This window comes from Balaenoptera ricei, chromosome 2 (genome assembly GCF_028023285.1).
Source record: "Balaenoptera ricei isolate mBalRic1 chromosome 2, mBalRic1.hap2, whole genome shotgun sequence".
Classification (NCBI taxonomy): Eukaryota; Metazoa; Chordata; class Mammalia; order Artiodactyla; family Balaenopteridae; genus Balaenoptera; species Balaenoptera ricei.
The window spans coordinates 176843443-176868596 of NC_082640.1; the positions used below are offsets into that span (position 1 = coordinate 176843443).

Sequence of the window (25154 nt, forward strand, 5' to 3'; positions counted from 1 at the left end):
TTTCCCACAGAGAGCAAGACAACTGAAGGCAACAAGCAGTCACTCCCCCGACTCATCTGGAGAGTCGCAGCTCAGAACCAGCAATCCCGTAGGGCAAGCTTAAGTTACTTCGCTAATTCCACTTCTTTAGGATTCCAGGAAAGCCGATCGCTTTAGAACCTCATCTAGTGAAACTCTAATCCACACTACCAGAATCTGCAGTGATTCTAACAGCATCTGCACTGTGAATAAAGCAATAGCTTTAGTCTGGACACAAAAGGCTTTTCTCCTTCTTGTTCTTTACTGAACCAGGAAACTTCAGGATCCTGATTGGACTCCTGCTGGAGGAATGAAGACCAGCTCCCAAGACTTATTTAAAAAGTACAACATTAGATTTATGAAGATTGAGCAGGAAGATTTCTGAACTAAAGCAATTACTGAAAAGAGAGGAGCATTTTGATGTGCTGTTCTTTGGAATTTCTATAATTAAAAAATAAACACAGAACTATTTCATAAGAAAATACATCTTAGTGTGCAATCCAATGCACGTGGAAATTGCTAGATGAAAGGTAAAATGCAAAAAAGTATGAAAATACAGTCCTTTAAATGTGGCAATAAAGTTTAACATACTGATATAAAAACAATACAGATAAAAGTACAAGTGCAAAAAAATTCCATCATTTGTAAAGAGAAAAAAAAAAAAAGGGCCAGCTTGCTTGCTCTGAAAAATGCTTCCCCACACAATTGTTTAAACACAAAATAGACAGATGCAGCATTCAAAATAACCCTCTTAGCATGCCATGTCTAATAAACATGTATATACAAAAACTAGAATAAAATAATGTGAAACTGAGTTATCAGCTGGCATCAATACTCTAAGTTGTTGGGTTACATCATAAAATGGGATGTTTCACATCTCAGGCACAGACGACTTGGAGGTTGCTCTCAAAGGGCAGACTTTTTGTAGAGGAAGTCTGGCTTGCTTGGTGACCTCCTTCCTCTGCTGATTGAATCTTCCCTTTCCAAATCTGTATTTCGCTGAGCTCCATGGCCCAAGGACTCGCTGTCTGCCAGTCTTCTACCAGATCTCTCTTCTGGAGCTTCAGAGCTACATGCAGAATGTGAAGGTCTGTTAGGAGTCAGCCCAAAAGTCAAGTCAGTTTCCACTGCTGTTCGCCCCCTGACATGGGCTGGACCGTGGCCGGCATTTTCTGGGGCTGCCAAAGGAAAGTCCGACCGCTGGGGAGGCTGCTCAACGACATCGAGGTGCACCGGCTCATTCTTTTGTCTGTGCGGATGCCCATCGGGGGAAAGTGGATATTCTCTCCTAGCTTCTTCCTGCTTTTTAGGAGAGGTCTGGCCGGGTAGGTAGGCTGACTTTAAGCCACTTGGTGATGCCTTATTGTGGCTATACAAATCAGGACCAAAATATCCACCTTGCGAAGGGGAAGGGGTGCGTCTGCCAGGAGCCGGAGTGGACGGTCTGCAAGCAGCATTCGAGAAGTCATAGAAATCTGGATATTCCTGCTGATTTTCTCGAGTGTCTGTTTTTTGCTCTAGTGTGTGTTTCTTTCGAGATGTGTGTGTATGCCTCTGTGGAATACACGATAGATGCTGGGGAGGCCCTGGTCCTACTTCAGAAACTGACTGGCTTAATTCTGTGTCTACAGCAAGTTCGGGAAGCCTCCTGTCCTTCAGTGACAGTGTGGACACTCCCATGGCGATATCTGGCATTAGATCATTTAGCACAGGTTGTGTACACTGCAAACAGAAACAAAACAGGGGGAGGGTTAAAAGAAAAAGGCCCGAGACTCCCTCTTTTTCAAATGATGTTCACTGATTTTTGTTTCCTCATTAGAAAAGTGACACATGCTTTTTTTGGGGGGGATTTTTTTTTTTTTTTGGCTGTGCCATGCAGCTTGTGGGATCTTAGTTCCCCGACCAGGGATCGAACCCAGGCCCCCGGCAGTGGAAGCATGGAGTCCTAACCTGGACTCCATGGACCATCAGGAAATTCCCCTGCTTATTTTTAAAATGATAAAAATATAGAAAACTATAAGGCAAAAACCCCACAAAAACCCTAACCTTCCCTACTTGAGATAACCATTGTTACTAGCATTTTGAAGCAGTTATCTCACCTTTTATATTTTGCACACATATTTTCATAAAATTTAGTACATATATAACACTGCCACTAATACTATTTAAATTACTGCATACTATTCTCCACTGTATTGATGAGGCATGACTTCTTAACCATTCTTCCACTGTTGGACGTTAAGGTTGTTTCCAATTTTTCATTATTATAATCAAGACTGTAATGAACATACAGATAAAACACCTTTGGAGGGAGTTTTATTTAAAATATAAAGTAGGACTTCCCTGGTGGTGCAGCGGTTAAGAATCTGCCTGCCAATACAGGGGACATGAGTTCGATCCCTGTTCCGGGAAGATCCCACATGCCGCGGAGCAACTAAGCCCGCACATCACAACTACTGAGCCTGTGCTCTAGAACCCGCGAGCCACAACTACTGAAGCCCATGCACCTAGAGCCCGTGCTCCGCAACAAGAGAAGCCACTGCAATGAGAAGCCTGTGCGCCGCAATGAAAAGTAGCCCCTGCTCGCCGCCACTAGAGAAAGCCCACGTGGAGCAACAAAGACCCAACGCAGCCAAGAGTAAATAAATTTATAAAAAATAAATAAATAAATAAAATATACAGTAGTAGAACTTTTGTAACTGTAGAACTGAGGGCCAGGCGAATAAGATGGGAATTTGGTTTATTTAACACTATCAACCTTTGCTGTTTCTTCTTTTTGGAGGGGTTGGGGGGGACAGCAGGGAAAGCGGATAGAAGGGTATAAGGTGAGGAAGGACCATAATTTGACCCAAGGCGTACACTAGTCCACAGCTTCCAAAAGGCCATCTTTTAATGAAGATTCCCTTAACTAATATATGTATCTTTTGTTCTTCTCTATATTGAACGCTATTGACAGTATGTGACTAAGCAGGCAGACTTAAAAATCACCACTTTTTTTGCCAAATGTATTATATAAAACAGAAATTTAACCTCTAATGCAGTGCAAGATCAAGCAAAGAATTCTTGCTTAATTTACTACCTACTAGCGCTAGCGACTGTCAAATGAGTGTTCTGATGGAATAGCTTGCTAGAGGCAGAGACATGCATGCGGGTTAATTTTCTGCCCATTTTATGAATGAGGAGTCTTCTGCCACACTGTTCCCGATGGTATACTCAGCTACAAGTAGCTTCCCCTTCCTGCCCCATCAAAGCCTTTGGTAGAACAGCAGACTCTACAGAATAGAGGTCAGGGCCAGACTCCAGACACGTGCTTGAACAGCACACTATGAAACCGGTAACGTCATCTGCATTGTCCAGTAACCCCACCCTTCTGGACACCTGCACGCGAACATAAGGGAAGGCCCTGGCCTACTCTCGCCACAAACACCTCGCCTCTCTTCTCCATCCTTTCTCATCCCCCTACACTCACTTTTTCTCTCCCTTTTCCATACCCCCTTAAGTCTATGCTTTCAGCTTGTCAGTAACACTTCTGGACACCGCTGAGTCCCAGTAGGGCTCCTGGGGCCAAGGAAACTGCTTCTAACATTCCAGAAGCTTGTAATTTTAGGCAAGCTACTGAGGTGCAAACTTACCACTTGTCTCTCAGATGTTACTGCTGCTGAGGCGGCGGCGGCTACCGTCTGTCTCCCCAGCCCTGTGGTGCCGGCACAGTCAGGTCCTGCTGCTTGAACACCTGGCAAACAGACTGGAGGGGGCACTGCTTTAGGAGCTGCTCTGGAGTGAAACAGTGAATGATTACAGGGATAAGAGAACGAACGTGAAGGGTGTTGGCTGGGAGGTCTTTGTCTCCAGCCCGCTTTGAGGTGGTGATGGACTGGGGTAGCTGGGGGGTGGTACGGCGGTGGTGGAGGTGGCAAGGGTGGATGGAAGGCCACAAAAGAGTCCGGATCTGTAAACACGGTTTCTGCAGCGGGGGTACTGCTAACTCGACATCTCCCAGACTGCCTCATTGTCAAGAGTGGACTTTCATCTCCAAAACGTTCATCAGGAAAGAACTTGTGAGGATTCTAAGAAAGAATGGGGGGGAAAAAAAGGTAGGATATTTGTTAGCAGATTTCCTGGACAGAAATTTACAGGCTGAGAGAGTTAAGTGAGTACCTAGGAAAACCACATTCAGCAACAGTAAAAGGCACAACAGACTTTTCTAGGCCAGAAGCCCAAGGAAAAATTACCTTAAAAACAGTATAGGGCTTCCCTGGTGGCGCAGTGGTTGAGAATCTGCCTGCTAATGCAGGGGACACGGGTTCGAGCCCTGGTCTGGGAAGATCCCACATGCCGCGGAGTAGCTGGGCCCGTGAGCCACAACTACTGAGCCTGCGCGTCTGGAGCCTGTGCCCCGCAACGGGAGGGGCCGCGATAGTGAAAGGCCCGCGCACCGCGATGAAGAGCGGTCCCCGCACCGCGATGAAGAGTGGCCCCCGCTTGCCGCAACTGGAGAAAGCCCTCGCACGAACCGAAGACCCAACACAGCCAATAAATAAATAAATAAATAAATAAAGTAGTTATAAAATTAAAAAAAAAAAAATAAAAGAAGATAATGCATTCTGTTTACACTGACAGAAGCAATTTAAAAAAAAAAAAAAAAAAAAAAAAAAAAAAAACAGTATAAAAGGGTAGAGTGCAGCAGCTATCAAGGAGAGCAGCTTAACTGAATACTCCAGAAAGCAGGTCAGTAATCTCTTGCAAGATTATGTGATAATCAAAAACAGGACATAAAACCTAATGCAAATATGTCTTTGCTAAGAAAATAAAATTACCATTAAAAACAAAAGGAGGAACTAACACACTACTGTAAAGCAATTATATTCCAATAAAGATGTTAAAAAAATAAAAAAGATAAAAAAGTTTTAAAAAAAGGAGGAAAAGGCATATAAGTGAGGATTCTAGAACTTTCTGACAAAACATCTGTACACTTTCAGTCTGAAATAAAAACTACAAAATACTATTCCTTACCTATTATATAGAAATAAGTTTGATTAATATTTTGATAAACACTATATGGAAATTCTTAAATTGTAAAACTTACACAATTTAAGAGATCAAATTAAGATACAATTTAGAATGGCAAAGAGAATAGAAATGAACAGAAAACAAGCCTGTTTTAGAGATGGAAACCACAGTAAAAATTGAAAATCAAGAACCTAAAAATGGCCTGCTCCTTGCCTAAGGCCACCATACCATGTTCCCCTTTGAAAACTCAGGCTAAAGTGGTTTGCAGTCAGTGGCAAGAAAACAATTCAATCACTTGACCAGATGAAATTAAATTTTATTTTAGGCTCTACTTTAGTTGCTGTGAAGACTACTTTACACATTTTATACAAAAATGCTACTGTTTTTTGTACCAAATAATTACTAGAAATGGGTTTCTTTGTGCTAGTTTAAAAAAAAAAAAAGCACTCATTCCTTGATTCTCATGCTTATAGGGTTTGAACCATCATGCAAAAAAAATTCTTATAATAAAGGGGAGGAGAGAGGGAAAAAGAGGGGCATATGGAAGGTCTGTTTAGTATGTAGTAGGCTAAAACCTGAAATCTAGTGACCAAACCAGGGACAGAAAGCAGCGGAAGGCCAGAATTTTCTACTTTCTCTTCCACTTCTGTTGGGCGTACACACCATGAACTTTTAGCAGTTAGCATTTATGTGCTTACTATATACAAGAGGCATAGTTGCTTTACATACAGCAGCTCTTATCTTCACAACAATTCATTTTACAGGTAAGGAAACTGATGCGCAGAGTGGTTAAGTAACTTGCTCCAAGTTAACTAATTGGTAAAAGCAGCAGAGCCAGGATATAAACCCAGTTCTCACGTGAGCCTGTGCCCTGTCCACTCTACCACACTGCCTCCCACTGGGGGCTTTCAGCTCATCCAAGGCACCAGGGACAGTCAGAGAGCACGTACAAAGCAGAAGACATGCTACGAGGGCTCCTTGGGATACCTAAGACACTGCCTGAGTGACAGTCAAGGCTCCCTATATTTTAATTATTTTTCAAGTATAAAAAATTGAATATTTATTTAGAATTAGAAATCACAAATTGCAAATTTTAAAATATGACATATAACACAACATCACAAAATCCAAAAGAATACCATAATATTTTCATTGTTAATAATAACTGACAATCTAACACATGGCTCCCTATTTTAAATGGTTTAGTGCCGTTTCCCACCTGCAAGAGCTCTGCAGCGGCATCTGCGAGCCCGAACTCTCTCAGTACTCGAATCTGAATTTCATAGCTGACTGTGGCGCCTTCCCCACAGTTAAGCGCGTAGGCCCTCTGCACCTGCTCTGTGTGTCGTAGCTCCTGCAGACGTCTGACCATGTCTTTCATAATGAGGAGACGAGGAACTGGAAGAAGAGAAATAGTTTGTAGGCACAATACCTGAGCTATACAAAAGACCATCTGTTGAATTGCAAGAAAAAAAGCATGTGTTTTGCATCAGAATCTTCTCATAAATTTTTGATAGTATTTTAATTTCCTGGAAAGATAGTAATTTATATACTTCTAATTATTTCTTAAGGTTTTAAAATTTCACTGTGTCCAAAAGGCTCTTGGTAATACCAAACAGCTCCTGAACTGCATTATTAGTTCACAGTCCAAATAAAATTTTACTAGCATATATTCTCTTCTGAATCTCAGGATATTTCAGAAGTCTTTTAAATATATTCACTCTTTTATTCAAATAATTTTTTGAGTCCTGACTATGCAAAATATGATCAGATTATTCATTTAAATACAATGCCTGAAACAAGGTTACTGCCTTACCTGGGATTTCATTTGCTACAACCGAAGGAGGGCTTGACTGGTTACTGCTGATCTGCTGGTGGCTGATCATGTGACAGCACTGTGGCACGGCGTTATTGACCATGTAAAGTGTGTCTGGCACATTGGACATTCTAACCATTCTCAAACGCACAAGATCTGTTTGTTCCACCATCATCTCGTCTAGCACTGACTGAAAACAATTCAGTATTAACAGAATTAGTCAACCTTACACCTCTGCTAAATCACATTTAGAGAAAGATTACCGCCATCATCATATAAAAAGGGAATTAATTTATTGTTTCCAGTGTATGACGCTTAAAATTAGTGGTGAAAGGAAAAAGTACCCTAATCTCTTTAATTTTTTCCTACCTCTTTAATTTTTAAAGGATCTTTTTGGAGCATCTTTGAAAAGAAAGAATCATTTTCTGAAAAATCTGTTTTTTTTTTTTTTAATTTACTTGTATTTATTTTTTGCTACATTGGGTCTTCGTTGCTATGCACGGGCTTTCTCTAGTTGCGGCGAGCGGGCGCTACTCTTTGTTGTGGTGCATGGGCTTCTCATTGCAGTGTCTTCTCTTGTTGTGGAGCACGGGCTCTAGGCACATGGGCTCAGTAGTTGTGGCTCATGGGCTCTAGAGCACAGGCTCAGTAGTTGTGGTGCACGGGCTTAGTTGCTCTGAGGCATGTGGGATCTTCCCGGACCAGGGCTCGAACTTGTGTCCCCTGCATTGGCAGGCAGATTCTTAACCACTCCGCCACCAGGGAAGCCTGAGAAATCTGCTTTTAATTGAAGTATTTGAAATTTGAAGAAGGGATATAAAATTAATCAGAAGTAACTTATACATAAAGTTACTATAAAGAAAACAATGTATATATGTATATAAATGTACATATATATTTATATATATATTACTATGTACATATTTATATGTATGTACATATTTATTATGTACATATTTATATGTATGTATATACAACAATGTATATAAATATCAGAGCCAACAAGAAATGCTCAAAATATAAAATATTAAAGACTGATATTAAATTCAACAGACCTAACTGTTAAGTAAGTTTCAGATGAATCTATCTCAACAAACTGCAGAACGGTCAAAATGGCATCATGTAAAAACATTTTCCGCATTTACTGGGGGCATTTTTCTGCTTATGCATGGGTACAGGAGGACTGTCTGATCCGCTTACTGCTGCTCCGTTTTGAGACAGAGCAGAAGGGAGGGTAGATCTAGTTTATTATGGACCTTTCATCACCAGACTCAACCTTCCAAGAGGCCTCAGCTGCTTGAGTGACTTTAATCATCGAACTTACTTCAGAAAGACCAGACCCAACCATTCTGCTTTTTTCCTCTGTTTTACAACTATTTAAAGTGTCAACTACTCGGGGCGGGGAGGGATAAATTGGGAGATTGGGATTGGCATATACACACTACTATATATAAAATAGACAACTAATAAGAACCTACTGTATAGTACAGGGAACGCTATTCAATACTCTGCAGTGACATATGGGAAAAGAACCTAAACAAGAGTGGATAGGGACTTCTCTGGCAGTCCACTGGTTAAGACTTTGTGCTTCCAATGCAGGGGGCACGGGTTCGATTCCTGGTCGGGGAACTAAGATCCTGTGTGCTGTGTGGTGTGGCCAAAAAATAAAAATAAAAAATGAATAAATAAATAAAAAGAGTGGACATACGTGTAACTGATTCACTTTGCTGTACAGCAGGAACTACCACAGCATTGTAAATCAACTATACTCCAATACAAATTAGTTAAAAATAAAATAAAATCGGTAAACTGGAAAAAAAAAAAAAGTGTCAACTACTCAATAAGGGATAGATTATCATCCTATTCAATAAAATAAACCTCTCACAAATCCTTTCATAGACATATCTTAAACTAGGGACTCCAACAATAAAAATGAGAAAATTTTAAGATAACTATGTTTCTATACCCAAACACATTGTTTTGCCTGTTAATTCATTTCATTAAGCTTACTGGTGATTTCTGACTTTCAAAGATTGTCAGTTCCTCAAAAGGTCACCCCAAAGATCTTACGGCTGAACATTTCTAATAAAAATTACAGTATTTCATTTTCCATTACCATATTTACGTGGCGAGTTCTTTATGTTATAATATACATAACGCCAACTTTTTACTTAATAGGCCTAAAATTTTGTCTTAAGTTTGTATACTTATTCCAAAACTAAACACAATTTCCAGCAGCCACTACAAAAATATGTTACAAGAAGTCATGGCATTTCTTTAGTTTACAAAAGGAAGAAAATATGTGTGCAATCTTCTTTCAAACATTTTTCCCACCCTGAAGATCACAAAATACTGATGACCATTTCAGTAAAATGAAAAATTTTTTCCAAGCTAACAGTTTGCAAGAAAAACTGAGATGAGAAAAATATAAAATGCAATTTAATATGACCTAAGTTATAAAGATAAAAACATGCTTGATAACTCAACATTTGGAAAACTACTCTGGTGAGTAGTCAAACTAGAATTTACTTTCACTTTCCCTGTTATTGGACATTTAGACTATTTCCAAATATTTAAGTAATATCACAATAAATGTCTTTGTGTTTATAGTTTGTAACAAAGTAGTCTAACATCTTAAAATGGTTTTTATTACCTTTGCTTCTTCTACATAGGGAGAGAACAGTCGAGGACGAACATATATTCCAGCATTTTTTTGCCGTAACCAGGCATTTGACTTTCCACCTTCTGTTGTAGGAAGCATATCTGACGGAGGAGTACTAATCAAGCCTCTTTTCATCTTGAAAAAAAAAATTTTTTTTTTACAGAAACAGAGATTTGTGTAGCACCACAATATTACAAAGATAAAAATAATTATACCTATAAATCAAAATGTTAGAACTTTAGCATTTAAATACAAATTTAGGAATATATGTGAAATTTAAAAATACTTCAAATGTTCAATAATATTTAAAGGATTCAGCAAGCCATAAAAAGGTACTACAATTTTCCATTTTTCTCTACATAGAGGAATGATGTTTTAAAAACAAGAGCTATACTAATTAAAAATATAATGAGTCAGACTAACTTTCAGAACTCTTAATGAGAACCAATTTGTTTTTTTCCTTACTCATCTGGGAACTGATTTCTTCCCACCCTACCCTCCTCAAGACAAAACAAGCACATTCCTGGGCCTGTATCTACAGTACAAAGAGGGACAGTCTGCATGGTGATTAGGGGCAGGGGCTCTAAGGGAAGGCGAACTTGGCTCGAACCCTAACTCTCCATTTAACAGCCACGTGACCATGGACATCTCCTTTTACCTGGGCCTCACCTTAAGGGCCCCTAGATAGCCCTGGAGATGGGACACTGCACAACTAACTAAATGTGGTGGCCCTGTTGTTCCCACACCTACGCTAGGAGACTATAAATCAAGTCCTTAGAGCCCATGAGGTGACTGTGAGGAGTGAATGAAGGTAAGGAAGGTAAGCAGCGCCTGGCACAGCGCTCAGCATACACTAGAAGAGCATTATGGTTCACAGCCATTATTAGCAACCTTTTACTGGGCACTTGCTATGTGTTAGGCAGGGGATTAAGAGCAGAGGTATATATTTTCTAAGTCTATTAAACAAAAGTTCTAAAATTTTTTTCTAAACCAAATTCAGGGATCAATTTGGTTTGAGTCCCAGGTTTTAAACAAAACCAAACATTGTTTCTTTAATATTATTCTTGTTAAATATAATAAACGTCTAATTGCTGCATTAAAATCATGTTGAACAAATAAAATATAGCAATAGACATATTTTGAAAATAGGAAAGAAAACCCACAACTCGAATCTGTTACAACTGTAATAATGTTGATATATTTCCTTCCAGTCTTTTTCAAATAAATTTTTACCTAACTAAATTTTAGAATACATAAAAATACACATTTTTCGTATGCTAACCCATATATATATGGAATCCAAAAAAAAAAAAAATGGTCATGAAGAACCTAGGGGCAGGACGGGAATAAAGACGCAGACCTACTAGAGAATGGACTTGAGGATATGGGGAGGGGGAAGAGTAAGCTGGGACAAAGTGAGAGAGTGGCATGGACATATATACACTACCAAACGTAAAATAGATAGCTAGTGGGAAGCAGCCGCATAGCACAGGGAGATCAGCTCGGTGCTTTGTGACCACCTAGATGGGTGGGATAGGGAGAGTGGGAGGGAGATGCAAGAGGGAGGAGATACGGGGATATATGTATACGTATAGCTGATTCACTTTGTTATAAAGCAGAAACTAACACACCATTGTAAAGCAATTATACTCCAATAAAGATGTTAAAAAAAAAAAGAAGTAAAAAAGAAACACATTTTTTATTCTTCTTTCTAAAATTATATTCTATTATTATGTTGCTATATTAGTCTTTACAACCATTGGTCAGGGCAGGCAGCAAAATATTCTGTCAAGTAGTCGTGCTATAATTTATTTTCCCTGTTATTAGATATTTAGGCTATTTCCCAAAATTTAATGATGGTGCTACCAATGTACCAGCTATACTTCCCCTATGGGACAGTAATATTATTTCAAAAATCAGTGACCTAATAGGTAAAAAAATGCTAACTTACTGTTTTATTTTGCTTTCTTTGGTGTGTGTGTGATGACTAGTGAGACTGAACATTTTTCTAATCAGAGAGTCCATAAATATTTAATTATTTTCTTCTAGTTTTTCCATATTTCAACTTAATATTTAATTCTTCAATCTAACAGGGATTAATTTTGTGTGCAAGTGAAATGAGGGTTTAACTTTAAGCACATTTCTTCCCTCTCCCACTGATGGTTAGTATAGTACTGCAGTGATTTGTGATAGCTCGCTTATTATATGTTTAATTCTTATATTAATTAGGATCTTTTTCTGGGCTATTTTGTCTTCTCTATTATGCTAGCACCACAGATTAACAGTTAGAGTTTTAAAATATACTTTATATTATGGAAGAGTTATCCCTCCTTAATTATGTTCTTTTTAGAGAACTTAAAAAAATTCTTATCAGTTTTTTTCCAGATGACTTTTATAATGTTTCTGTGCAGTTGAATAATAAACTATTATGATGTTTACAACATCATATTAAAGTTATAAACCAATATGTGAAGAATATTTATTTTCCCCATCCATCAATTACAGCAATTCTTACAGTCTAAAAAATTCACTTAAAAAATTATGAAAGTAACATAATCAGTCAGCTCCATTAATTTTTACCTGAAATACAATTATAAGATTCATTCATCCCTTTTACACTGAACTAATCTCCTTCTCTCTTGCTCTCTGATTTACTGCTATTCTTAGAGTCTCCAAAGGTAATTTCTACCCTTTCCTTTTTTAATAAGGACTACTTGATCTACACTGATAAATGGCTGGATCAACTCCACTAGAAACAATCCTCTTGCAAAAGTAAGACTGATATATCCACTCAACTCTCATCCACCAAACATTTATTTGTGCCACGTGCCAGACACTGGGGACACGATACAGTACAAAAGAGACATCTGTCTCTGTCCTCATGGAATTTAGTTTAATGATACTCCATTAGTAGAAATTATTTACAATGATTTAAAAAAAAAAAAGACACTTTCTTTTCATGAAAGGGATAAATGAAAAAAGACACTTACTGCATCACTTAGGACTTCACTGTTTATAGGTAAAATATGTTCAATTCGCACAAAAGGTAAGAGAGAAGAAAGGATCTCTCTAAGCTCTTCGATGTCCAGGTCTCGTCTTTTTACACCTCTCTTGTTCACACTGTGAGCAGTGCCACTCAGTAAGTTTGGCTCTATGATAGAGACAGAAAATGAGAAGTCTCCAACCAAATCCAAATTTTCAGAGAAAGGCTTTCTTTCTTCTCCAGTACACTTTCAGTAACACTCTTTATATTAAGTATATCTGCTTCAAAAAGCATTATAAATAATTTTTATGTCTTAAGAAGTTTTCATAATAGAGATACTCTCAGACAAAGAAAAAAGCATGGTGTCAACAGTACAATAACATTCTTTATGATTGTTCTGCATTAAAGAATACAGAATTCTTTTCCATATACTAACTCAAAGGAGAAAAAACGACAATCTATTAAAATCTAGTTTGACCAAGGGCTTTTTCTTAAGGTTTCTCACTTTTGCGACCAGTTTTTTAAAAAGTACAATAAGGGCAATGCAGGCCAAATGTTATTTCTGATCACTGTAGGTTATCAGTATGCTCATTAGGCTACTATGTATATTTAACAGCAATTTAATGAGATTCTAAAATTATATCACCTGGTATCTTAAAGCAGCAAAACCTAATGTACACTCTATCTGACTTTAAGAATTTTATGAGCCTCCTAAATTTCCGTAATATGGGAATGTTAATGCATAAAAGTGAACCTTTTGACATCTGATGTGTAATACCACTGTCCAGAGCAGAGAATAAAATGTTTTCTTCATTGAGTATTAGTGAAAGGGGAAAATCTGAAGTGTATATATATGCTTTTGATATTGAGGTGGGAAGGAAAATTTCATATTTGGGGAATTTTTTATCATATCTTTAAACCAGGGGGCTGTATCTTTTTCTTCCTTAAAAAAAAAGATCTTTATCATTCACAAGTATAATTGCTGGATTTTTTGCAAACACTACAGGCAAACTGGTATTCCCCTTAAATCACGTGATAGATAGATAAAGAGATATTGTTTTTTGAGAGGGTAAGATATTTTTGGAGTCATTCAAAATAAAATTATTGCACGTGTGTGGAACAAGGGTTTTTTTTTTTTCTCTTGTCTTGCTATGCTTTGGCTTCAGTACTTATAAAAGGCACTGCTTTTTGAAAGAAATTTTTTCTCAAAGTAGTGGTGTCCTGGTTTCAAACGAAATATTACAAGAAATTCCCAAATATGTAACAGGTAAGGGCAGAAACCTTACGTATGAAGGGGACTGAGACAAAGGGCACCCTGGTTCATGCAGCGTCCTCCTTCCTCATCCCTGTGAAAGAGCCTTCCATTCTAACCCAGCCTGAAAACCACTGTTTTGTAAGGGAAATTTTATCAAGGATGTTCATTATTTGCTCAAAATAAATATGACATTTCATCATTACCAGCCTTACATCAACGAACAAGCCTGTGATGATTATGTAGCATTATATACAATCAACTCTTGTTATCTGGGGTGGTTTTGTTCTCTAAAGCCGCCACAGTTAGTGAACACTGAACCACTGCTTCTTAGGGAAACACAGGGTTCGGTCCCTGAGAGCCTCTGGTCGCATCAGTTTTGTTAACCAATCAAGACATAACCTTGTTTTATGTGTGTTTCTGTTTAAAGACACCTTATTGGTACGTATTGTTGATTCATTAACAATGAACTCACAGCCAACAGCACTGTAACTCGTGCCTGAACTATGCTTATCAACACATACATTTTCTCCGTAAGGCACATCACAGCACTCGTGGACTTAGGAACACTAGACAGTATTAAGCATTACACTAGGAGGCCATTTTAGACCGTGGGATCACCAGAAAAACCCATAAAGATGTGAAAAACACGGCACTAAAAAGATTATGAAAAGGACAGTGGTTTGAGAGCTGAAATAAGAAGGGAGAGTGTCACTCTGTTCTACCTTAAGCTGGAAACGTATGACTCAAATTTTGTGTCACTCTGCACATCTCTGCAAATGAACATGCAAGTGTCATGAGTACTGATTTGGGGATCACAAATAAATTTTAGCAAGTAGGTGAATTTGAAAATATAGAATCTGCAAATAAGGATAGACTGTATAATGGCATTTCAAAAATGTCCCAAATTAATAGTAGTGGTTTTTGTATTTAAAAAATTTCAAATCTGAAATTGCTAAAGGCTTTTAGCAAAAGATAAATTAGGAGAAATAAGATAGGAGAACTGCTTTTGTTCCCTAGCGCGCTTGGGTTGTAGTATATTAAAGGGACACTATAAAAAGATTTGAAGGCAGGTTTAGCTTGATTTTTTAAAATATATTTTAAAATGTGGGCAGAACAACTCTGTAAGTGTACTAAAAAACACTGACTTGAACACTTTAAAAAGGTGAACTTTATGGTATGTAAATTATATTTATATAAAGCTGTTGAAAATGACAGGAAAGGGAAACCTGCATTTAATTTTTCTAATATTTTGATTTGGGTTCACTACATAGAGGAACACAATATTCTATGAAAGAAGGAGCACAGGTGGGTGGGCTAACCCTAGATATAAATATAAGACTGCTATAGAATCATAAGCTTCCAAAGTTCAGTTAAAATCATAAGCTACATATGATGCTTCTATCTCTTCTGCAGTATCCCCAGCTGGAGGCCATTCAAAAGGATCATTTCTCCTTTACCTTCTACAAAAATTTAAAATAAACAACAAATATACTCTCTTTGGGTAGTCATATATTTTTTTTCCCTTGAGGTAAAATTCACATAACATAAAACTCACCATTTTAACCATCTTAAAGTGTACAACTTAGTGGGACTTTTAGTACATTTAGAATGTTGTGCACCTATCACCACTATCTAATTCTAGAACATTTTCATCAACGACATGCTTTTGTAACACTTTAATTAAATGAAAAATTTCAGTCTAATACTTTCATAAATCAGTCAACATATATTATTAAACACATAGAAAGATAGCATTAAGAGTATCGCTTTAAAGTTGCAAAATTAAATTTTCTGGTATATTTATTTCTAACAAAGTATACCCTTGTCACTAAAGGATTCTACTGATTGTAAAAATTTCTGTTTTCACCAGGCAACACTGGCAACCGTCAAAAGACTGATGTGCAGCCGCACTTCAGTAACTTTCAGGAAAAGCTTACAGTTGCAAGCTAGTTTTCTGAGCTTACCTCTGTCTGCTATTCTCTTCATTAACTGATGCTCACCCCATTTAATCAGATATTTAAGGATATCTTGTTCACTTGCCTATAATAAAAAATGGTTTACATTTATTTCAGTGCAATCAGATAGACGGTTAATCTCATTAATGACTCCTCCTAGGTCATAAAGTAAATACAACGTGCAACTTGCCACGCTTCACTCTTTACACTGGCTGTTTCCAATGTGTCTGAGCTAAACCTGTGGTGTATCAGCAGCAAATACACAAGACCGAATGACATGTGTTTTGTCCAGTAACCTCACTCTTGGCTCTAATTACATTTTTATTCTTATTTCCATCTTTATTTTTTCTTTATCCTGTTTTCTTCCCCTGTTTTAAATTTATCTTACTATACGGTTTCGATAGAGCTGGCTTAAATTCTTTTTGGGACAATATGGAGATAAACAGATGAAAGTAAAAGTGTAAGGATACAGTGTGACCACTATCTCCTGCAGGAGCAGAAAAAAACAAGTATGGCAACTTGTTTTGGCAGAAAACACTACAATCTCCACAAAGTATGCTACTGACTGGTGAAGGACCCTTCAAGCACTGTCTGTGAAATGGCAATGTGCCCCTCATTCTTTTGTACTTTTTTTTTGGCTGTGTTGGGCCTTCGTTGCTGTGTGCAGGCTTTCTCTAGTTGCGGCGAGTGGGGGTTACTCTTCATTTCAATGCGCGGGCTTCTCATTGCAGTGGCTTCTCTTGTTGCGGAGCACGGGCTCTAGGCGTGCAGGCTTCAGTAGTTGTGGCGCGCGGGCTCAGTAGTTGTGGCTCGCGGGCTCTAGAGCGCGGGCTCAGTAGTTGTGGCTCGCAGGCTCTAGAGCGCGGGCTCAGTAGTTGTGGCTTGCAGGCTCTAGAGCGCAGGCTCAGTAGTTGTGGCTCGCGGGCTCTAGAGCGCAGGCTCAGTAGCTGTGGCGCACGGGCTCAGCTGTTCCGCGGCATGTGGGATCTTCCTGGACCAGGGCTTGAACCCGTGTCCCCTGAATTGGCAGGTGGATTCTCAACCACTGCGCCACCAGGGAAGCCCCTCTTTTGTACTTTATTTAAAATCTTAGGGCAAAAGCTAGGCTGCTGTCCAAGGTTTTTACTTTCTAAGAAGAAATGCAAAGCTTCTAAAAACAATTAATTGAGAGAACTGACAAATCCTAACTCCCATAATGTCTGCATCAGGACAGTGAAATAAGGTTAATGAACACAGATCCTAAATAAACCAAAACCAATTATGACAACATTTGTACTGCAATCAAAGCAATATATGAAGGAAAAACACAGATGCTAAGTGGATTTTTAAAATCTTCATTTCTGATTGAGATGGAAGCATTTCATAATTTTTCTGGTACAAATACAAAGAAACAGGAAATGGCTCAATGAGTTTATGACTTCATAACATTAAAACTGTTGTACAGTTTCTAGCATAAAATTCATACAGCCAATGCAAAAAGAAAAAAAAAAGAAAAAAAAAAAGCTTGAACATATTCTACCTGAAAGTATTTTTTTACAATATTTTAAATCTATTGTTAGTTTAAATTACCTAATTATAAAGGACATATAAGTCAAGGGCACAAGAATTTGCTTAAAAGTACTTCTGACTAAAAATAAGTAGTTGAAAGCATTATTATACTTCAGCAGGACACACACATTGAGTTTTTATAAGCATTTGAGTAGGTCAGAAATTGAATATTATTCTTACTTTGTGCTGCTTAAACTAACTAAGTATCTTCTGATACTTCACCAAATAAATGAAACCGTTACAGTGAATATATTATTAACAGAAGCCAAGAGAGTCACCATTGGGATATGCTTCTGACCCTGCCTTTTGCCTACTGGCACAACCCCTTTGGCGTGGTTGGTTAGGACCTGGGCCGGTTCACAATGCTGAATCATGGCGGCAGAGCGCACAAAGGGCCAGAGAGCTAGAAGGCTGTGGCTGTACAAAAATGAAGAGGGCATCCCTGGGTGGGCTGATCTCCCTAGATGGGAGAGTAACAGAGCACAGATGGGTTGCTTGGTGCACCTATGAATGACACTGAATTTGAGAGGCGTATAAATGATTACCTGTAGGTAGTCAGACTGGATAGCAGTAAGCAGATGGTCTTTGCTGAGTTCATAAAAAACATCCGAAGTCATGACCTGGGAAAATTCCTCACAGAGGAAATGCAAAGCTTGTCGGTGTACCCATTTAGAGCCATATGGATGAGAGCTCCACTTGAGGATGGCAATTAAGGTATCTAATGAGATGCTTTCAGCAATGATATCCTCACAGCCTAAAAGAGAAGGCAAATACTTCTTGAGATTAATCATAAATATTACTTATTGAACATCAGTGTGTTAGACACCAACCTGAAAAGCAGCAATGGTAAAAAAGAACAAGGAGATAAATAAAATCTCATGGTAATCACCAAGACTTGGTGGGACGGGGTAACAATTGGTAACTATAATAGATTATGACATCTATAGGAAATCTGCTGTTCCATAAAGACAGATCCATAGAAAAAGGCAAGGAACCCTCATAATTGTTTAAGAAAATAAACATCTATGTGCAACTCAACAATTTGTATAAGACATTATAGTGGAGGGCACTGGACCAAACGGGAAAGAAAGAAGAATAGGTAGAAATGGTACAGTTGTGGGAACTGGCAAGAGGAAGGTTTGGATGACACCTGACTGATAAGAGAATCCACCCTTGGGGGTAAGACAGGTGAGCTATCTTCTAGGAACTATGAGGACATCTGTTTTTTGTATTACTCTAATAAAAAAACAACACTTTGCATCGTCGATAGTTTAATCCCTCAGAATACAGATAAAATACTGCAGTTTTTTGTTCAGCTGGTGAACTAAAAAGAAATATGTGGTTTAAGTGAAAAGGACCAGGATCCTGGAAAAAGTGACTATGGCACCTTAAGAGCTCAAAGAAGAGAAGAAGAAAATCTGAGGATAGTCATCTATTTTCCTTAGGAAAGATAATTTCAAAATACAAAGATAAAATATAAGTAAAATTAGAGTGACAAAGACTGTGTAAAGGAAAATGGCTAAAGTTGGACAGAAATTCTTCACAACTAAGTTTACTATAAAATAAAAAAAGAACCCCAATAATGGGGGGGTTGTTTAAACACCACCACCACCACCAACAACAAAAATATGGCTAAACAAGCTGCTCTCTAATGAGCTCAGAGGTTTAAAAGATAGAGTAGTAAAAGACAGAAAGGGCAGCAGTGAACCCTGGAGACTTCCAAAGTTCAAAGTTCTTGTGAACCTATGAAAAGTGAAAAGAGAAAGATAACAATTCCCATTTTCAGGTGATATAAGATCATTAGGAGCCAATATAGAGTTTGTAAAAAGTAATGCTTCCTCCCCTTTTCTGATATGGTACCAGATAAGCAGAATATCATAGAGAATTGTGTAACCTGATTTCTGCAAAGCATTTAACGAAACACTTCATGATGTCTCTAGACTGTTAGCTACAGAAGACGGGGACCGCTGTCTTCACTGTATCTCTAGCACCTTCTACCACCTGGTTGGCATTAAATAAAAATTTGCTGAATGTACAAATGAGATCTTTGAAGATAAGACAAAAAGATGTGGAGGGATGACAGAACAGTGGCTAACAGAACCATTTGCAAGTAGCACTGATTAACTCCCAGGATGGAGTGGAGAGTCTCTGTCTTTCCGATGTTAATCAAGAATTTGAATTAAGTTGTGGAAAGAATGCTTCAAAGTCTTGAGATGACCTAAAGCTGGGAAACGCAGTTAAAAATACACTGGATAAAATGATCATAATTAGATAAAAAGATGGATCGAAATGAAGATGAAATCTAACCAAAAAAATCAGAAAGTTCTATATTTAGATTAAAGAAAAGCAACGGCACAGTAGAAGATAGGGGCAAGCTAGCTTAACTATAACCGCTTATTTAAAGATAATATCTGGGTATGTTAACTGAACAAATGCAAAATGTGACATGGCTGCTATAAAACTAAAGCAATCTCAGGCTTTTAAGATACAAGCATAGAGTCATAATCAAAGGAATAATGTTGCACTGCTCTCCTGTGGGGTGCTGTGTTCTGTTCTGAGCCCTGTGTTTGGACAGGCAATGACAAAACTCCAGAATTCTCAGAGGAGGGTGTAAGTACAGTGGAGAGTTTGAGACCTGTTACTGAAGAAAAGCTCTGAACAAACAAGATTATTATTGATTTATGTAAGAGAAACCCGAGGAGAGACATAAGAGCTATCTTTCAATGTTTGATGGAACCTCATGAGGCAGAAAAGAAATGACCCATTCTCTGTGGTTGCAAGGGCAAGTCCTGGGAAACACATGATGGCAAAAGAAGAGAGATTTTGACTCATTATTAAGAAATTTCTAACAATTAGAACTGCTCTCCTTACCTCCCCTCAAGGATCCCTCTAGAAAAAGGCAGGAGGCTAGCTCATCGCATTACGGGTAGAGTACCAAGAACCCTTACACTGGGTATGGAACTAAGGTAGGATGACATCCAAGCTTTTTCTGCCACAAAGATAAAATCGTTTTTAGAAATAACAGAGTAAGCATAAGAGTAATTAAATCTAAAGATTAAAGATTAATTTATTTAATCTAAACATTAAAATGAGATCCTTATAAATGAAATCTGCATGTAAACAACATCAAAGGCATGAATGTGTGCTGATGAGAAGTGGGAAATATGGAAAAGTTCTGAACAGTTCTCAAGATTTTACTGTAAGCCTTGAATGCCAAGCTGAGGGGGACAGGCCTCACCCAGTAGCCAGTGGAGGACTTCTGTCAGTCTGCTGTTTCAAAGCAGGCACTGAAGTGGAGTCAAGTAGTATGAGTCAACATGACAGGAAAGGCAATCTGGTAGACATGTTTGGGGACAAACCCAGGCAAATTAGAGAAAATGTGGTTTTTAAAAAAATGTGTCACAATCCTACTAAAACCAGGATATTGGCAGAGGGAAGAAAGGGAATTAAAGATAACATCATATGTTTAAACTTCTGAGGTTTACAAAGAAGCTAGACATGATAGGAAAAATGGACTTTGAAATCAAATTGACTTGAAATCCCAGCTTGACCATTTAGCAGAAAAGTCACTTTGGGCAGATCACTTACCCTCCCTGAGCCTGAAATGTTTTCATCTGTAAAACTTGGATTATATTCCTAACTCAGGGTTATTATATGAGATTTAAATGAGACCGTATCCTTGATGATATTCTTCCTTCATTTGAACATTCTGGAGTACCTACTTGCCAAGTGCTGTAATTACAAAGCTCTTTCTACTGCACAATTTCCTGGGTAATGTCACCTGTCCCCATGGCCTTAACTCCCATTGTATCCTTATGTCTTTCAAGGTCCAACCTACAGCTCTCTCCTGACATCCAGACTCATTTCTTAAACTTCCCAGACTCATTCCTTAACTTCCCAGAGTTCACATGGATATTCTGCAGACATCTTTAATCCAAAAGTCACTTCGTTTCCTCTGGGAAATCTAGCCCTTCCTCCTCCCTCCTCTAGCACTTCCCTCCTCATATATATATACACACACATATATATATACACACACATATACACACACACACACACACAACTTTGTTAGTATGTAACAAATTATTCAGTAGCTTGACTTCAAGATAAAATCCAAACTGCAGTTTTTTGGATGATCTGGCCTCTGCCAACTTCTCCAGCCCCTACTCGGTTCATATTCTGTACTCTAGTCATACTGCATTACTTACAATTTCCTAGAATTCCACCGAACTCTCTCACCTCTAGGCCTTTACATATGTTGTTCCATTTTTCTGAAATGCTCTTAATTTTCCTTCGTAACTCCTCCACATCTTTTAGACTCAGCTTAGATATTGCCTCTTTCAAAAACCTATCTTGAACCCACTCCCCAAAGCCTAAGTCAAAAGTCAGGTGTTCCTCTTACCTAAAAGTTTCCATGGTGTCCTGTGTTTCTCTCTGTAATAGCATTAAACTCCCATCCTAGTTTATCTTTCTGATATATTTGTCTGAATCCTCTATCAGACTGAGCGCTCCTTTGGGGTAGTGGCCCCATCTTTATTTTTTTTTAATAAATTTATTTATTTATTTATTTTTGGCTGCGTTGGGTCTTCATTGCTGCGTGCGGGCTTTCTCTAGTTGCGGCGAGAGGGGGCTACTCTTCGTTGAGGTGCGTGGGCTTCTCATTGTGGTGGCTTCTCTTGCTGAGGAGCACGGGCTCTAGGTGTGCGGCCTTCAGTAACTGTGGCACGCAGGCTCAGTAGTTGTGGCTCACGGGCTCTAGAGCATAGGCTCAGTAGTTGTGGCGCACGGGCTTAGTTGCTCCGTGACATGTGGGATCTTCCTGGACCAGGGCTCAAACCCGTGTCACCTGCATTGGCAGGCGGATTGTTAATCACTGCGTCACCAGGGAAGTCCTGGTAGTGGCCCCATCTTATATCTGATTCTATCTATCTACCTGACACCTGGTAAATAATTAATTAAAAACAAACATAATAGCTAACATTTTTGAAATTTATTATGTACCAAGCTCTGTGCTTAATTTAGATAATATTTAATCCTAGCACTTCTTCTTGAAGAAGGTATATTATGATTCCCATTTTACAGATGAGAAAACTAAGACTCACAAAGATTAATTCATCTGCCAAGGTCATACAGCTAGGAAGAGGACAAGTCATACTTAATGAAACACATCCTTTCCTTCCCTTCTATCCTATAAATCTCTTTCCATCTCCTTCTTATGCCTCTAACTTTAGGTCTTCTACTAATCAATGCTCATCAGAACTTCTTCACTTAGAACTGCCTCTCTCATGAATAGAAAATATACCAAACATGGTAATATTAACTCACAAATGTAAAAGAAAGACAATTAGGTTCCCCCCAAAAAAGTTGGAACGTATATTTTAAAGAGATTTATCTAATTTTGTCAAAATTAGCATTTTCATATTATAGCAAAGAATATCAATTAGTGGTAATTTGCCTTTTGTCAAGCTTGTCAATAATGGAATGAAAATGTAAATACTGTAGCAGCAAGGCCAAAGGGATGCTGGCAGGGAAAGGCTAGCAAGTAAGATGCAAAGAGGCTTCACACAATGCCGTTTCCTTGGTAAAATCTGGACCAGTCTCGTAAGTCCAAAAACATTATTAGCACACTGAAAGATGGTCAGATCCTTGGTGACAAAGTGATAATAACCCAAATCCCAAAAGACCAATGTATAAATCACAAGGTCCATTTATGTGCAGTGCAGGTATTCATTTCTAGTGAGCTGAAAGTCATAATCTATCTTAGCTCTTCTCAAACTATCTTGGGTCAAGGAACAGTTTTTTGTTTTTGCCTCTTTTTAAGTTTCTGATCTGCCATGGACCAATACTTCAGTAAAATTCAGTAAAAACACTGCTTAAATACTATGGCAATGTCAAATTGCTACAAAAGATTTAAAATTCATACTCTCAATTTCTGTACTTATCTCACTGTAGACACACTTTCAGTAGCACTGTGCTAAAATTCCTTCCCCTTTGCCAGTTTCAGGATATATGGAAGTCAGGTTTGTTTCCTCCCATTCAGTACTAATTAACTTACAGAGGGCACGCTCTCTCTTTTTTCCCTGTAGAGCTTACTGACTCCATTTCCTAACTACAGATTAAACAGTACATATATTTCTTTAAAGACAACTAAACGACACAGTCAGAATGGCTACTTTATCTTTTTAAACTAGAACTTTGGAGCTTATTAGACTATTACCCACACGTGCTCGATTACTGTTTAGACATATTCACTACTACCAGCCTTCTGATCCCCGTGCCCCACCACCTCCACGGGCAGAGTGTACTTCCCTGCCCCAAGACTTTGGAATTGGCCATGGGATCTGCTTTGGCCAATTAAATGTTAGTGAATGTGATGTGACAAAAGGCTTCAAAAGTACTTTTGGGAACTAGACTTGCCCTCTCACCTTCTGCCACTGCCATGGGAAGAACACACTGTGGCTAGTTTGTTGGTCCCAGGAGGAAAATGAGCAGCAGTGGGAACAGAGCCACCGACCCTACTCAACCACGGTGGCAATCAGAGTGAGTCCAGGGTTGCAAATTTAAATCTGTGATTTCAACTGACCTGGAAATTTGTGAGAAATACATGCCATGCAACATAAAACAATATAATAAGGTTAGAGGAAGGCTGGCCTTAGAGCAGGCATAGTGACTCTTCAGTGGCACCAGAGTTAGAATTACAACTTCAAGTGCAAATAGGCTCGAGAGAAAAGTTGTTTCAGTTCTTTCCTACTAACCCGTACATGACTGATTCCAAATCCTAAGGAAAGGAATTATGAAACAAGAGGGAAATGAGGGCAGCATGAAGTAGCAGGAGGAGCATATAAGGCTTTGAATTCAGGTAATTATATCACTAACTCTTGGCTCTCACCTACCAGCCTGTACTGGATCAAAGCACACCACCCTCTGCTAGTGTCATTTCCTCACATCCAGGATGAAATAATCCCATCAGAGTTCTGAGGATTATGTTAAATAATATTGGGGAGCCAATGTGTCCATGAACACTATCCTTTTTCTAGGCAAGACATCTTAAATCAGCTGTGCCAACTCTCTTCCTCTCTCTCTCTCACATACACACACACAAAACTAGTTAATGTTTCTTACTGATTCTTCCTTCAAAACGCTCTTTGATTAGCTTTGTTTTCCATTCCTATTAACACCACCTTGGTTCAAATCCTCAGTACCTCACACACTAATTATAGAAAAGCTTCCCACTATCTCTGTCCCTTCAGTATTCTAATCCATAATGATCACGCAGCCGAAAGGTTTGCTTTCTAAAACACCACCATCAACATATCATCTCTGCACATCTATTTTAAAAAGGCAACCAGAATTCCAGATCCAAGGCAGAGAATAAGCATCAGACATGGGGGTTAGAAGACAAGTCAATCTATGCCTTAGTGTTTTTCATTGCTAGTCCTTGGACTCTGCAACATCTGAGAGCTGGCTGGATAAAGGCTCCTCTCTGTTATCCTTCAGGAGGACCATTCTGAAGAAGATTCTACAAAACTCCTCAAGGATCCTGGTAGGCTTGAAGCCCAGTAGCCTCCAGTGGTAACCAACACAATGGCCCACTCTTATGCTGCTTTCCTTCCTCCCCTTTTTCAATCCCCCCAATTCTCACTCTTGTTCATGGGATTCCTTACCAATTAAACTACCTGCAAGCAAGCCTTTGTTTTAGGCTGTTTCAGCACAGGTTATGGGGGAATGAGAGGAGACACCCACACTATGATAGTAAGATAAGTGGCCCTAGGAAATAAGATTCTTTTTTTTTTTTTTTTATAAGTGAAAATAGGATAGCTTTTTTTTTTTTTTTTTTTTTAAATGGGGCAGAAGGAAAGAAGCTTTTTTATTTATTTATTTATTTTTGGCTGTGCTGGGTCTTTGTT

At 38.5% G+C, this 25154-nt stretch overlaps 1 protein-coding gene across 2 annotated transcripts in view; it reads right to left on the minus strand.

Moving 5' to 3' along the window:
* Window positions 1-529: 529 nt before the first annotated feature.
* BTBD7 (BTB domain containing 7) overlaps window positions 530-25154 on the minus strand; it is an 81081-nt gene continuing 56456 nt past the window's right edge. The window contains exons 4-11 of one of the 2 annotated variants that reach the window (XM_059914871.1): window positions 17793-18001; window positions 15709-15784; window positions 12497-12657; window positions 9498-9641; window positions 6845-7034; window positions 6248-6426; window positions 3651-4085; window positions 530-1740 (exon numbers count right to left, since the gene is read on the minus strand). In XM_059914871.1, coding sequence (XP_059770854.1) covers window positions 925-1740; window positions 3651-4085; window positions 6248-6426; window positions 6845-7034; window positions 9498-9641; window positions 12497-12657; window positions 15709-15784; window positions 17793-18001 — 2210 coding nt within the window. In that variant the 3' untranslated portion in view covers window positions 530-924. The remainder of the gene's footprint in view (window positions 1741-3650; window positions 4086-6247; window positions 6427-6844; window positions 7035-9497; window positions 9642-12496; window positions 12658-15708; window positions 15785-17792; window positions 18002-25154) is intronic. The other variant, XM_059914872.1, reaches the window with a different exon arrangement.